Raw genomic sequence first — 15336 nt, 5'->3', positions numbered from 1 at the left:
ATAATTATTGGAAGGATTAAGATTTTTTTAATAGAAGTAATTTAAGTTTTTTCCTGGAATACCCTTTTAAGATAGAACTTGCTTCTTCTATAGTGTGTTTATCCTTAAAGGGGTACTCCACCCCTAGACATCTTATCCCCTAATCAAAGAATAGGGGATAAGATGTATGATCGTGGTGGTCCAGCCAATGGGGACCCCCTGCGATCTCAGCTGCGGCACCACAGACATCCGGTGCACGGAGTGAACTTCGCTCCTTGTCAGATGACTGGCGATGAGGGGCGGAGGCTTGTGACGTCAGGGGCACGCTCCGCTCGTGATGTCATAGCCACGCCCCTCAATGCAAGCCTATGGGAGGAGGCTTGCCTGTGATGTCCTGAGCCTCCAGCGCTGCACCCAATGCTCTAAACGAACACCCGGTGCAGCAGGGATATCACGGGGGTCCCCAACTGCGGCACCCCCGTGATCAGACATCTTATCCCCTATCCTTTGGATAGGGGATAAGATGTCTAGGGGCAGAGTACCCATTTAAACATCTTCTAACATGGGAGGCCATACACTGTCCGATTCTTTGACCCAACCCGCAGTACTTTTTACCTGTAGATGTATTGGGACTTAGATTTTTTTTTAGCAAGATATCTTCTTGTAGAACAATTATATATTTATTCCCTAAAGGAGAGATGAGTGAACAGTTATTCTATTGTTATAATCATCATACGGTTATCATGTTCTAACATGGTTGACCATTGCATGCCGATTTCTTGGCTCAAGAACAAGGTCTAGCATGAGAAAATAAGAAGTGCGTCTGTTCATCAGTTCTTAAAGGAGTACTTCAGTGCAAAATAACTTATCCCCTATCCAAAGGATAGGGGAAAAGTTATAGATCACGGGGGGTGCAAGCGCTGGGGCCCCCCAGGATCTCCTGGACGGGGCTGCGGCAGTCTGCAGGAAGTGACGTTTCGTCCCCAGCAGAAAGCCGCACAGACACTCTCCCTCCATGTATCTCTATGGGGTACATGGAGGGGGCGTGTTGGCCGCCGCGTCATGCGGGGACGGAATGCCCCCTTTCCTGTATATTGCTGCAGCCCCGTACCGGAGATCGCGGGGGGCCCCAGCGCTCGGACCCCCCGCGACATATAACTTATCCCCTATCCTTCGGATAGGGGATAAGTTATTTTGCACTATAGATGTCCTTTAACGTCAACCAAATTTTGATGAATCTTGCAATGAAGAAATCCCTCAAAAACCCATGTGGTGCCAGAGGCGTCTATAGGTCCAAGGAAGATACCTTCCCCTGAAGGGCCAAATAATTGTATACCCTTCAGATAAGATGAGTGCACAGTTATCCCTCTATTTTTCGGATATCCCATGGTTTAGTACTCTTCGTTATCTTAATCCAGTCATTGCATTTTTCCAATTCTCTGTGGTAAGATGTTCCTTAGTAGGAAATATCCTACTGAACCCATTAACTAGGCGAAATAGCCAAGGACCCCCATCTTCTTTGTGAAATGATTCACTTGATGATTATTACTGTATTTCAGATAGACATACGGCAGCACAGTTTGTCCCTAAACATTGAACCGGCGTTCCTCTTCCGCTTTCCCTTGCAGCAGTTTAACAATGGCCCCATATTTACTCAGCAATTCCGTAAATTTCACAGCTTCCATGTGAAATGTTCATGAGTCTTATCAGCTTTTCTGGCTTCCTACGGAGCACAAATGCATGGATTACGTGAGCAGGAAATATATTTCCTTCTATTTATAACCGCCAACCTGACAAATGTGAATTCCTAATGTAATTGAAGACACTTATTCACAAACCGTGCGTCTTGTTGATTTCCCATTCACGAACTTAGGGCTTGTATTGTTAACTCCTTTGACGCTAGAGAGACTTGCCTGCGCCAGATCCATTGTCAGGCTTCCTTCTTGTTTGTCAACTACCGGGAGAAGTTAAGATCAAAAAGAAATTCAAATGTAAAAAGAACGGAGCCGTGCGGTGTATCTACTTTGCACAGCCTTTGAAGCTTTTGTCGGGGTCTAGAGTAAGGCCTAGAAATGGCTTTCCCACTGTCATCACCATGGCAACCTCTACTCTAAGGAGAACAAGAGGTCGGCCATTTTGTTTGAGTGGTTCAAGGGGTCGATTTGTGTAACAATAAATGATATGTAAAGTCCAAGATATTTTTTATTCCCTACTCTTTTGTTGTTCAACCGCCATGCACGGCTGTGGGTATTAATCTATTATTATAAAACATGTTATTATCATCATTTTCATCATCGCTATAAAATGTCTGTTGATATAGATGTTTTACTATGTCAGGCCGATAATTTTATAGTGTATTCCTCATTGTTTTCTCTTCTTTTTTTTTTTTCGGGAAATGCATGTACATAAGAATTGTAAGAAGTCAACGTTGCCTGTTCTCTGGTTACCGTGCCACCACAGACATGTTACGTTGCTTTACTAATGGCTGCAACCAATGTATTGTTTGCCGCTTAATCCGCTGCTTGTCATTTTATCGTCTCTCATTTTTCCCTCCCTATGCTTCCTCCCTTTGTCACCTCCATTATCCTGCCCGCTGTGTGACGTCAACCACACTGACCTCCCATCCCACCTGCAGAATCCCAGACATTTTATCAAGGTATCCATTACTTCTGAGGTGCCCTATCTTCACTCTTTGCTTATGCATGAATTTTGAATGTTCTCTTCTAAAGCCAAAATTCTTCACAGATTTACAAGTTAAGCTTCATTTGCTTTACTTTGTTTGCATTCATTTCAAAACTGAACATTCTGGGGGACTCCAGCTTAAAGGGGTACTCCACTGCAAACATCTTATTAAATATCTAAAGGATAGGGGATAAGATGTTAGATCGTGGGGGTCCCGCTGCTGAGGACTCCTACAATCTCCACTGCGGCACTTCAGTCAATCGGTGCACAGAGCTGACTCCGTCAGTGTCCGATGACTGGCGATGCCGGTGGCCATGCCCCCTCCATTCACCTCTATGGGATGAGGCGTGACCTCTATACACAAGCCATCACGCCCTCTCCCATAGACATGAATGGAGGGGTGTGGCGTGACGTCACGAACATGGAAGCTGCAAGCTTCCGTGTTCTGGATGCCGCCACTGCTGCCGGCCCAGAGATTGCGGGGGTCCTCAGCAGTGGGGACCCCGCGATCTAACATGTGATCCCCTTTCCTTTGGATAGGGGATAACATGTTTACAGCTGAGTACCCCTTTAACCCCAAAATCCCCATCTCAATGAATTACAATACAGTAACCTGAGATTGGAGTAGTTCTCAAACTGACCTCCAACAGACATCCCATTGACTCCTTGTGAAGTAGCGGGAATAAGGTGGTCCATTATAGCTTCCTTTATGGGACTAACTAAAGTATAACTATTTTTGACCCCCTTGTTCCTTCATGTCACATGTGGCACAGTTGATGCGAGCCCTACAGTGTGAGGACCCAACTTTACATCTGCTTATAAACCCATATGTCAGCAGGACACGGCGTAGGGAAATTAAAAGTTTCGACAACTACATTTTTCTAGGCTTTTAATACAGTTGGGCTTAAGAAAATGGACAATTTACATTTCACCAGGTACACAAGATTTAACGAAATCCCAATCTAGTTAACATCTGCTTATAAAAGTAAACAGTGTTGCCTCAATCTAGCATCAGTCCAATTCCAATAAAGTGATATATTCACCAGTAACATTTCCTCTACGATAGTTTATAGTCATGTTTGTCAGTGAACACCTATACCATAGCTGCATAGTTAGTAAGGTTGAAAAAGAGGCAAAAGTCCATGAAGTTCAACCTTAAACCCTACTGGGTTGATCCAGAGGAAAAAATAAAATAAAATTTGAGGCTGATGCCAATTGCCCCATAACAGAGGAAAAAATCCTCCCCCTCCCCAATATGGCATCAGAATAAATCCCTGAATCAGTGTTCTATCCCCCTAAATCTAGTATTCATAACTTATAATAGTATATTTTTCCAGAAAAAAAAACATCCAGACCCCCCCCCCCAAAAAAAAAAAAAAAAATGCTTAGCACTTCCAAAGGAATCATTGTAAAATGATGGTGCATGCTGCCATGGCTGAAATACCAATACAAATACAAACACAGCAGCACAATGCAAGTGCTAAAATATGAGTAAAATGTAAACCATTCTAAAACTGAGGTTCTTAGCATTCTAATAAAGTGTACCATCCCATCAGAGTAAGGGGACCTTATGATATAAGACACAACAGTTTAAAGGGGTACTCCATTGCCCCAGCGTCATTTTGTTCTGAATGCTGGATACAGGCTGCGGGGGTCATGACGTCATTTATCGGCCCCTCCCCTTGTGACATTACACCATTCCCCCTCAGTACAAGTCTATGGGAGGGAAGTGGCATCACGACCCCACCCCCCCGACCCCCCTGGCCCGCACCCAACGTTTGGAACAAAATGTTCTGGACGCTGGGGCAGTGGAGTACCCCTTTAAGACTCAATGACATCTCAAGTGGTTCTCCATCTAGCTGTATGTACTCAAAAACTCTGATCAATATGGCCCACATATGAGAACTACCCTGTTTCCCTGAAAATACACCCTACCCTAAGCCCTAGCTGTATTATCGGGGTGGGATGCAATATAAGCCCTACCCCGAAAATAAGACCTATGCCAGTGGTATTCAACCTGTGGACCTCCAGATGTTGCAAAACTACAACTCCCAGCATGCCCAGACAGCCAACGGCTGTCTGGGCATGCTGGGAGTTGTAGTTTTGCAACATCTGGAGGTCCGCAGCTTGAAGACCACTGACCTAGGCAATGCCCAAGCTGCAAATATAAAAAAACAAACTTTAACTTACCTTCGTCCTCCGTTCCCCCGTTGCTAAGGAACCGGCTTCGCTGTTCTCAGCTGCTCTTGCTGCTTCCTGGTGTTGTGATATCTCAGAGCCTTCAGCCTATGACTGGCCGCAGCGATGTCCCGCCTCTGCAGATGATAGGCTGAGCGCATTGTCATGTAAGGAGCCGGCCGGCTTCTTACATAACAGTTGGCTCAGCCTATCATCGGCCGAGGCGGGTCATCACTGTGGCCGGTGATAGGCTGAAGGCTCTGTGACGTTCCCATCCCCAGGACCGCAGCAAGAACAGCGGAGGGACCATGAGGCCGGTTCCTTAGCAACGTGGGAACGGAGGACGAAGGTAAGTTAAAATTTATTTTTTTAATATTTGCAGCCCGGGCACAGGAATACAAAGTACAGCGCAGCGGCTGATAATTATTTGGCAGGGGGGGGGAGAGAAGCAGCGCTCGCGGGTGACATACGATTAGTCCCCCGATGTGGGGTGCAGCGCTGGGCTGATTAACCGGCGGGGGGGATGTTGGGGGGCAGAGCTGCGCCCATCACATGATAATGATGGGGGGGAGTAAATACCATTAAATGTTGTTCAATGTACATAATAAATAAGCCCTACCCTGAAAATAAGCCCTAGTGTGTTTTTGGTGACTAAAATTAATATAAGACCCGGTCATATTTTCGGAGAAACACGGTAGTAGGGTTTCAAATACTTCTAAACCTATCTGGCCCACATTCACATTTCTTGTCTGCAGAGCCTTTTTACTGTGCCTATTAACAGCCATGCCATCCTGGATCCTATCTCCCTCTGCATTAGTTATAAGATTTTCTTTGACTATATATTTAGGTAAAATGATTATTGTAATTTGAATAAAGACTGTGGCCTAAACTGATACACTGTGATTCAGGAAATGCAAAAAAGAATAACTCTGTATGGGGCACCACCCACTCAGGCCCTTTGGAAGGAGGGTTCTTTTATCTCAGATCTTCTAACTTCCATCTACTAGAGACTTACGAATATATAGCGCTATATTCGCGAAATTCGCGAATTCGCGAATATGCGATATTCGCAAATAATATTCGCATTGCGAATATTCGCGAGCAACACTACTAGAGACCCACAAAACATTTACTTTGTACCCACTGATGGGGAAATCCATAACGGAATCATACTATAGGCTGTTCTGTCCCAGGGAGCAGGTGTCATGACCCACCCAGGAACCTGTAGAGGTGGGTAGGTCAAGACAAGACTCTTAAAGTGGTAGAATAGTCATCAAATCTTAAGAAACACTTCAGCTTTTTTGTTATGTTGCATGAATTCCCTATTGTTTCCAAAGTGCTGCTCTATAAACAAAACTTGCTTTTCTTACTGTGATTTTTTTTTATTTGCAAATTTAAAAAAAAATATTTTATATATTTTTTGACTTTACTGTTTCCTTCCTTACAATATTTAAATATATTTACACTTTTTTTTCATAATGTTGTCTCCCCCCCCCCTCCCCCCAATTGTTCTCCTCTTCTTCTGTTGTCCTCCTTTGCTAACCTCTGATTATCTTCTCACCCGGCCCTCGACCAGACCCCAGCCCCATTCCCTCCCAGTCAAGCATTGACCATGCTGTTATTGGAGGAGTGGTAGCAGTTATCGCCTTCCTGCTTTTCTGTCTGCTTATCGTCTTGGGACGCTACCTGATCAGACACAAAGGTAAGGTCAACCATAGCGGTTTTACAAAACACTTATGACATGTTAGTCACATTATATATTTTAAGAGTACCTGTCATCAAACCATGTTTTCTAAACTAACTCGGAATATATTCCCTAACTACTCCTAACACCCCTACTGCCCTTTCTCACATTGTGTGAGCTCCCAGCAGGAGAAAGTGGGTGTTCCCCTGAAGGCACGATGTCACTGAATACCCAGTATATAACCTACACGTGCTACCTGAAAAAGAGTAACAACTATTTTCCAAAAAATATTACTTAATTAGATGTCAATAGAAAAAAAAATATATATAAAAAAAGCAGACATGAACAAAATCCTTAACCCTTAAAGACATATACCCCAGAAAAATGGCACAGGGAATATACCATACGATCACAAATACTAAGATGGTAAAAATATTTTCCGAGCTTTAAAAAACTCTGTATCATACCTTTCCCCCTTCCCCCGGCAGGAGAAAGTGGGCGTTCCCCAGCAGGCACGACATCACTGAAGCCTGCGAGAGTTGTGCCTCACCATGCCCCGCATGCGCTTCCTGAGTTTGGTCTCTTGTCAGGCTGGGAGGAGACCAAACTGACTGTTTGACTTTCACAGTGGCCATTTTTTCAATCACATTAAAAGCATATAAAGGTTGAACATTTTATCAGAAAGTAAATAGCAAAGTGTCTTATAATTACATACTGAACAATATAATTAAAGTTTAGTTTGGTGACAGGTACTCTTTCATATATTTCAAAATGTCTTCACTTTTTCTATAGCCACTAAGTAAATGAGGGAAAAAATGCAACATAAATAGAAAAAATAACTATATTAATAATAAAATGCAGTTTAGGATTCTAGATTATTATATCCATCAAATAGTGAATGAGCCTTTCGACTATTATATCATTACGATATACTGTACTGTGGAAAGGAACACCTTTTAGACCACCCCCTCCCTTAGGTGCCAGGTCCGATTGCAACCTTTGCAACTCCTTTATGTTGCTGCTTTGTGAAATACATACAAAAGGCAAAATAGTCATCCCGTGTATGATGGCTTGTAATGTATAGCTGCAGGAACAAGAATAAGAATTCACCCTTTAAGGGGTCGTTCAGCAAAAAAGGGGTTTTATTCAAATACATGCCTAGGCTGACAAAAAACAAACACAAAACTATACTTACCTCTCACTCCCCATAGACTCCAGTATTGATACTTGCAATCTCCGGTAAACTTCACTTCGCGGTTCTTTGCCCCAATAGGTCACATTGCCGCTCAGCCAATCAGTGACCGCAGTGGTGACCCGCCTCAACCAGTGATTGGCTGAGCAGTGCTTTGACGTATCAGGAATTAACACCAGGAAGAGAAGTATTTTAAAGACCAGGAGCAGCGATATTGAAGACATTAGGGACTGATTGAGAGGTAATTGTAACACCTCAACGGTGTGAACTCGCTTGTGCCACTAACCGGTTTGGCTTTGGGCCAAACTTGGGAGTGGAGTCTAAGAATTCCCCTAGTCTTTACCCATTAAACTGCTCCAGGATGCAGAAGCTAGACTTCAGCTGTAGGGGAGATACCAGGTTGCTTCCAACAAGAGTGGTCCTGATTAAGTGGCAAGAACCACTCCAGAACCACTCCAGGGATGTAAGCTGGAGGAATGAGCTGACCTTTTAGATGGTAGTAGCGCAAAACATAGTTCAATGTAGCAGAGCTGAGCTGCAGCCAGGAGATGCAGGCTTGATGAGAGCATAGGTGTGGTCGGCAGTCAAGGTCAAGCACAGGTGGTCAGGGAGGTACAACAGGATCTGGAGTCAGGAAACAGGCTTAGGTCAAACAAAGGATCACAGTAACAGGGCAGACAAACACCTTTGCTGTAGAAAACTACAAAGTTGCTCAGGCATCAGGGAGCAGGTGGAGCACAGTTATGTAGGTGGTGACTGGCAAAGATTGGAGGAGGACCAGAATCAGAAATGTGCATGAACCCTAAAGAAAACAGTATATGCATATGGCTAGCCCCTACAGGTTGTGCCAGAAATTGTCGCTGCCTGTGACCATACAGCAAAGGAAGTACAACATAGCAGAGTCATGAACCTAATTCATGTTATTACCAGTTTTGTACTTTCTCTTACCACACACTCTGTCTCCCTTTCTTTACTAAGAAAATGTGAGGATGATAACGGTGATGTTGCAGTCTTGTCCATTTGTCCATTTTCAGGGACCTATCTTACCCATGAAGCCAAGGGATCAGATGATGCCCCCGATGCAGACACCGCCATTATCAACGCAGAGGGCGGACAAGGAGGGTCTGACGACAAAAAGGAATATTTCATATAAGCTCCACGCCTTCTCCTAAACAATGTGACAACGGCAGCAAGAACAACACAGTTAACAACAAAAACAAAACAGCAGCGGCAGAACAAATTGAAACCAACGTTCAGGATATTTGGCATGGACGACTCTCTCTCTCTCTTTACCAGGGCTACAGCAAGGAGAAGGGGACGAGAGAGAAAGGGACAGTAATTGGAGAGATTTGCTTCTAAAAAAAAAAAAACTTGTATAAAAGTTATTACTAAAAACTCCTAAAAAAGATAAAAATTGCTTGCTTAAATCTACATATCTTCGGTGAACGCACTATTCTAACAAATAATAGCCGTGAGTTATAAGATATTTTTTTTTTGTTTACTTTCATTTACAACGTGTACAAAGTTTTATCCTTTCATTTTTTACTTTGGAATGTTGGGGTGGGAGGGGCGGCGGGGAAAAATATATAATATATTTAGTGTTTTTTTTATTATTATTATTTTATTTTTATTTTTTTTCCTGGGTAAATTAAATAACTGGTAGGATAGATATTTTCTAGGAAGGAGTGTTATACGTCAGGAATACATGGGGAGGAGTTTATAAGGTGCCACAATTCAAGCTTCCATTTTAAGACCTGAAAAAAAAAATTTGTATTATTTACGACTCCTTATAACCGTTGTGGAGAAGTGTATGGTTTAGATGGTTAACCTTTCTGTAGCCGGTGGCCACCCTTAGCTCTGGCGGAAGGGGGGGAGGGGAAGGGAAAATGTTAAGTGGTGTTTTTTGCCACTTGACTAGAAATATGTTGAGCGACATTTTGGATTCTGGAAATGGGACAAGAAAAGGAAGCTCCCAGCTAACGTAATTCCTAGTTTCAAGGCGGGTCAGAGTCCCTAACCGAGTTGGCTTATGCTATTCAGGGTCTCGGTTTTGCACAAAATTAATGAAAAGGCACAGTGTTATTTGCTTCGTGTCATAATTTTTTACATTGTTTTTGGTCCTATGTCATTAACCTAGGTCTTAATGGAACAGCATGGTATGGTATGAAAAGAGACAAAACCAATCAGAATCTTCCATTCCCAAAAGGTGGTCATACGTTTGGAGCTATCTGATTGGTTATCATTCAGCAATAGAATCCCGGTTTCAAACCCAGTTATTTCCATTGGATAGGTGGTATTTAATCTGTTATAAAGCACCATACCTATTATATTTACCACATGAATGCGTCATCAGGTGATTTCTTGTTTTTTACAGATGTGGACTTCATTTTCACAGAGCTTACAACGTCATTCATTTGACAGAGTTACCGATATTAACCAATAAATCTCTGTAATATGTCATACTATGTATGTACCAGGCTTGGCATAAATTATTATTTTTTTCGCTGTGTCATTGTTGCATTGTCCCTGATTTTGTACTTTTTACGTCATGGATGCCACATTTGGAATATATATATATATATATATTTGTATATGTGTATATTTACCGGTTAGAAGTGGTATAAAATCAAAATGTTCAAAAACTCTCAGAATTGCGAAAAAATAACAAAGTGACCAATATGGCAAGAAAGTGATAACGCATGTTCATTTTGGGGTTAAGTCTACGAAGGCCTAGCTTTGCAGGCAGATAGTAAGTGATACCACTGTGTGTAGGACAACCCTGACCCACCTGTTGGTTTCCGTCATCTCACAAAAAAGATACAGACTCAGGCTATATTCACACACTATTTTTGAAGCCTCCATGGCTAAAAAGGAAATGGCTCAAAATAAGGCTTAAAATGGGTGTGTGAACCCTCACAGTTTAAGTGTTTTTAGGCTCTCAGTGAGGTCAAAACAAGCAAAAGCTCCGTCCCATGTAAAAGGGTGCCAGGAGTCATCGGCTACAGGCTCACGAGTCCATCATTGTGTTCATTTTTGGAGATGTCTAAACCAAAATGTCATAAACAGGGACCCAACTTCTAAGGGCACATTATTCGGAATAGCACAAAAACATTCACACAGTTAAAGAAAAACAGAATGGAATTCAGTTTCTTCAGGGAGTGCTCCAAGTCTAGCTCCATTTTTGCTTAGGAATTTGAGATTGCACACAAACTATTAGAGACTATAAGGGATATCCTTCCATTGCGTATTCCGTCCTGTTAATAGTAATGGTTTTCAGTGGGTTTAAAGGGGTACTCTGCCCCTAGACATCTTATCCCCTATCCAAAGTATAGGGCATAAGATGTCTGATCGCTGGGGTCCCGCCAGCTGGGGACCCCCTGCAATCTCCCTGCTGCATTCTTTAAAAGCGTTGGGTGCAGCATCGGAGGCTCGTGATGTCACAGCTATGCCACGCTTGTGACGTCACGGCCAAGCCACCTCAATGCAAGTCTATGGGAGGGGGCGTGACGACAGTCACGCCCCCTCCCATAGACTTGCATTGAGGGGGCAAGGCTGTGACATCACAAGCGGGGCGTGGCCTTGACGTCACAAGCCTTCGCCCCGCATCGCCAGTCATCCGGCACGGAGTGAAGTTCGCTCCGTGCACCGGATGTCTGGGGTGCAGCAGCCGAGATCGCGGGGGTCCCTAGCGGCAGGACCCCTGCGATCAGACATCTTATCCCCTATCCTTTGGAAAGGGGATAAGATGTCTCTGGACAGAACACCCCTTTAAGGCCCCACACTTGCGAATATATTACTAGTCTGTAGAAACCTCCAAGTTGTACAGAGCCATCATACGGCACAGTAAGACTTGTAGCCATGTGTAGGTTTATTCTGTATTTATCCATCAGAAAAAAAAAATGAATAGCATTGCTTCTGGTATCTCCAACACACAGTGCCGCAGGAAGTGCCATACGGCAGCACATGGAGTGTCTATGTGTCGCTATACAGCCTCAGGGTACTTGATGGAGTTGTCTACATGATGCCTTGGGTCAGTTCATAGGCTTTATGAATAGCGCATGCAGACTTTAATAATGTAATGTATTGGGTATGATATTAAAATGCATACAGGCATCTAATGTTCGTAAGCATGATGACCCCATAATGATTTCTCATTTGTGTCCTTTAATCTGGAATCCAAATAACCTCCGATAAACAACAATGATCAGACAACAAATATGCACAATGACTAAACAAGACCTGCTCCTTGATGTCAGATCAAAGAAATTCAAGAACCTTCACGAACAATAGTTGTAATATTGAGATAGAGTAGAGTCCACATAATGGTGGATCACCCAGTAAACTCCAGTTTATAGGATATTTTTATTTAGATTTTATATTTTACAGTCCCCTTTCCCCAATGTTTTTATGATGTGGGGTTTTACCCCTATAAAAACTGTTCAATATATCTTGTTATGCCGCATGGTTGTAATTCAGGTGCTTCCGGATAAGTCTACTTATTGTCATATATATATATATATATATATATATATATATATATATAGCAACAGAATATATATATATATATATATATATATATATATATATATATATTACGATACATATATTATACATACGGTATGTTATATACTACTATACATGAATTGGGTCAAAAACCATAAAACACTGGTTTTAGTTGCTGATGGAGCTTCCTGTAAAAAGATTCAATGTACAGTAAGTGTCTAAAGTTTCTTCAGTTTATGGATGGGGTCTCCCTAAAACAATGTTCTATGCAATTGGGCCCAGACCTTTACAGGTACTACAGTGGCTCTTCCCCATCACTACTCTATTACTTATACATGTATGAGGGGTTGGGATTCTCAAATTCTTTTTATTCATAATTTTTTTCTTCTTCTTAGGCTATGTTCACGCACAGTCTTTTAAGCTGTGTTTTTATTTATTTATTTATTTTTAAATCCTTTCCACTTTTTTCCACTTTTTTTCCGTTTTTTTGGAGTAGTGCCACTTCAGTTTTTGAGCCAAAGTCAGAAGTGGATCCAGTGGGAAGGAGCAGTAGAAGTCTTTCCTTTATATTTCCCATTCCTTGTGAATACATTTCTGGATTTGGTTCATAAACTTAAGTGGCATTTTTCTAAAAAAAAAAAAAACTGCCAAGGGAAAATTCAGCCTAAAAAACACTTTTCCGACTCAAAATATGGTGCATAAAAGGAAGTTTTTTTTTTTACTATTCTCAATTGTAAAACAGCCCTTCCAGCACGCTTAAAGGGGTATTCCGGCCCTGAGACATCTTATCCTCTATCCAAAGGATAGGGGATAAGATGTCTCACCGCGGGGGAGCTGCACGCCTTGGTGCCAGCTCACAAACAGCCGGGGGGCGACCATGGGGCAGGAGTATCGTGACGTCACAACTCCACCCCCATGTGATGTCACCACCAGCCCCCGCTATACAAGTCTATTGGAGGGGGCTTGACGGCCGTCACGTCCCCTCCCATAGACTTGCATAGCGGGGGCTGGGGGTGACGTCACACGGGGGTGGAGTCGTGACATCACGATACTCCCGCCCCGTGGTCGCCACCCGGCTGTTTGTGAGCTGGCACCATGGCGTGCAGCTCGAACAGGTGGGTGGCGAATACAAGATTGCGGGGGTCCCCAGTAGTGTTGCTCGCGAATATTCGCAATGCGAATTTTATTCACGAATATCGCATATTCGCGAATTCGCAAATATTCGCGAATATAGCACTATATATTCGTAATTACGAATATTCGTTTTTTTTCATTTTTTTTTTACTTCATTTTTTTTTTCACATTACACATCACAGTGATCATCCCTCTCTGCTTCCAGCTTGTGTGGTGTAAAGAAGGCTCTAATACTACTGTGTGAGACCGGTGTGCGAATCTTCGCATGTGCGAAAATTTGCATATGCTAATTTTCGCATGTGCGAATTTTAGCTTATGTTTATTAAGGTATATGCTAATTTTCGCATATGTTAATTTTCGCATACGCGCATTTTCGCATATGCGAAAATAAATCGAGAATATTACGAATATGCGAATATTCGCGAATATATGACGAATATTCGTCCATATATTCGCGAATATTCGCGAATTCGAATATGGCCTATGCTGCTCAACACTAGTCCCCAGCAGCGGGACCCCCGCAGCGAGACATCTTATCCCCTATCCTTTGGATAGGGAATAAGATGTCTCAGGGCCGGAGTACCCGTTTAACTTTTACGACCCTAATTTTTTACAGCCATATAATGAAGTGTAAGGTTTTTTTTTTTTGCGCTGCTTATGGGCCACAATACTTCTGTTCTTGTAAATATTGAGAGCAGTATTTTGGGCTGTAAATGGAAATAAAAGTAGCTCTTTACGACTAAAAATTTGGCTAAAGAAAACGGCCACAAGGATGGTTCAAAAAAGGGCCAACAATGCTCCCAAGCCAAAAATGGCTGGAAATACATCTGTAATTTCAACAGTTGTTTTGATAATAAAGAATAAAAAAAAGTTTTGTAAAAAGTTTTTATAAAATAATGGCTCAAAGAACTGTGTGAGGACATAACCTTTAACGGATAAGGCAGAGCCAAATGTCCTACTGACTTTAGTGAAACATAAGACTAGATATAGCATATGATACATTGTACATCCACTTTGATCAATGAAAACTGCTTGTTGTGTATACACCCCTCCCATTGTCCTTTTGTCCATCCCAATTGATGGATGAAGCAAAAATAATAAAGAGGTTCTCTGCCCCTAGACATCTTATCCCCTATCCAAAGGATAGGGGATAAGATGTCTGATCGCGGGGGTCCCGCCGCTGGGGACCCCAGCGATCTCCCTGCTGCACGGAGCAAGCTTCGTCTGGCAATGCAGGGGCCGGAGGATCATGACGCCCAACACCCTTAATACAAGTGTATGGGAGGGGGCGTGATGGCCACCATGCCCCCTCCCATACACTTGCATTGAGGTGCAGGGCGTGATGTCATGAGGGGAGGGGCTGTGACGTCACGATCCTCAAGCCCCTGCATCACCAGTCATCAGGCACGGAGCGAAGTTCGTTCTGTGTACAAGATGACAAGGGTGCTGCAGGAGAGATTGCAGTGGTCCGCACTGGCAGGACCCCCGCGATCAGACATCTTATCCCTTATCCTTTGCATAGGGGATAAGATGTCTAGGGGTGGAGTACCCCTTTAAGGTCTTTTGTGCCCATGTTTATTGATATATTACAGGGTAGATAAAGATTCCCTTTACGATGGCTATAGACAAACTAACCATTCAACCAATGAAACTGAGACAAAATTATCTGAAGATCTATTGATGAGAATTAGGAAATTTATATATTTCTCATGTTGATTGAAGATTCGGTAAGATCCTTCCATTTCTATGTATTCTCTGGTCATCTTAAATGAATGTTGAATGTTCTTCTTGATGCTTAATACTTAATGGGTTTCTACAACACAATGTGCCGAGTGTCTCCAGTATTGGACAAGCTGTCTCAGATTCTTCATTAAGTGGCCTCAGGATTCTAGTCTGGCCCAAATGAAGCCACGGGGGCAGTATAGTCTGTCCCATATATTCGGGGTCTTCCTTAAATTTGGATTTACACTGGTATCCAAATGTT

The 15336-nt window shown here is 42.7% G+C and overlaps 1 protein-coding gene across 3 annotated transcripts in view; it reads left to right on the top strand.

Moving 5' to 3' along the window:
* CADM3 (cell adhesion molecule 3) overlaps positions 1-10224 on the top strand; it is a 381683-nt gene extending 371459 nt beyond the window's left edge. For 2 of the 3 annotated variants that reach the window (XM_056546912.1, XM_056546915.1), the window contains exons 8-10: positions 2615-2635; positions 6416-6541; positions 8750-10224. In XM_056546912.1, the coding sequence (XP_056402887.1) occupies positions 2615-2635; positions 6416-6541; positions 8750-8868 (266 nt within the window). In that variant the 3' untranslated portion in view covers positions 8869-10224. The remainder of the gene's footprint in view (positions 1-2614; positions 2636-6415; positions 6542-8749) is intronic. The other variant, XM_056546914.1, reaches the window with a different exon arrangement.
* The last annotated feature ends 5112 nt before the right edge of the window (positions 10225-15336 follow it).

This window comes from Hyla sarda, chromosome 11, assembly GCF_029499605.1.
Source record: "Hyla sarda isolate aHylSar1 chromosome 11, aHylSar1.hap1, whole genome shotgun sequence".
NCBI lineage: Eukaryota > Metazoa > Chordata > Amphibia > Anura > Hylidae > Hyla > Hyla sarda.
The sequence above is the reverse complement of the archived record's forward strand: the minus strand, read 5'-3'. Positions and strand labels throughout refer to the sequence as shown.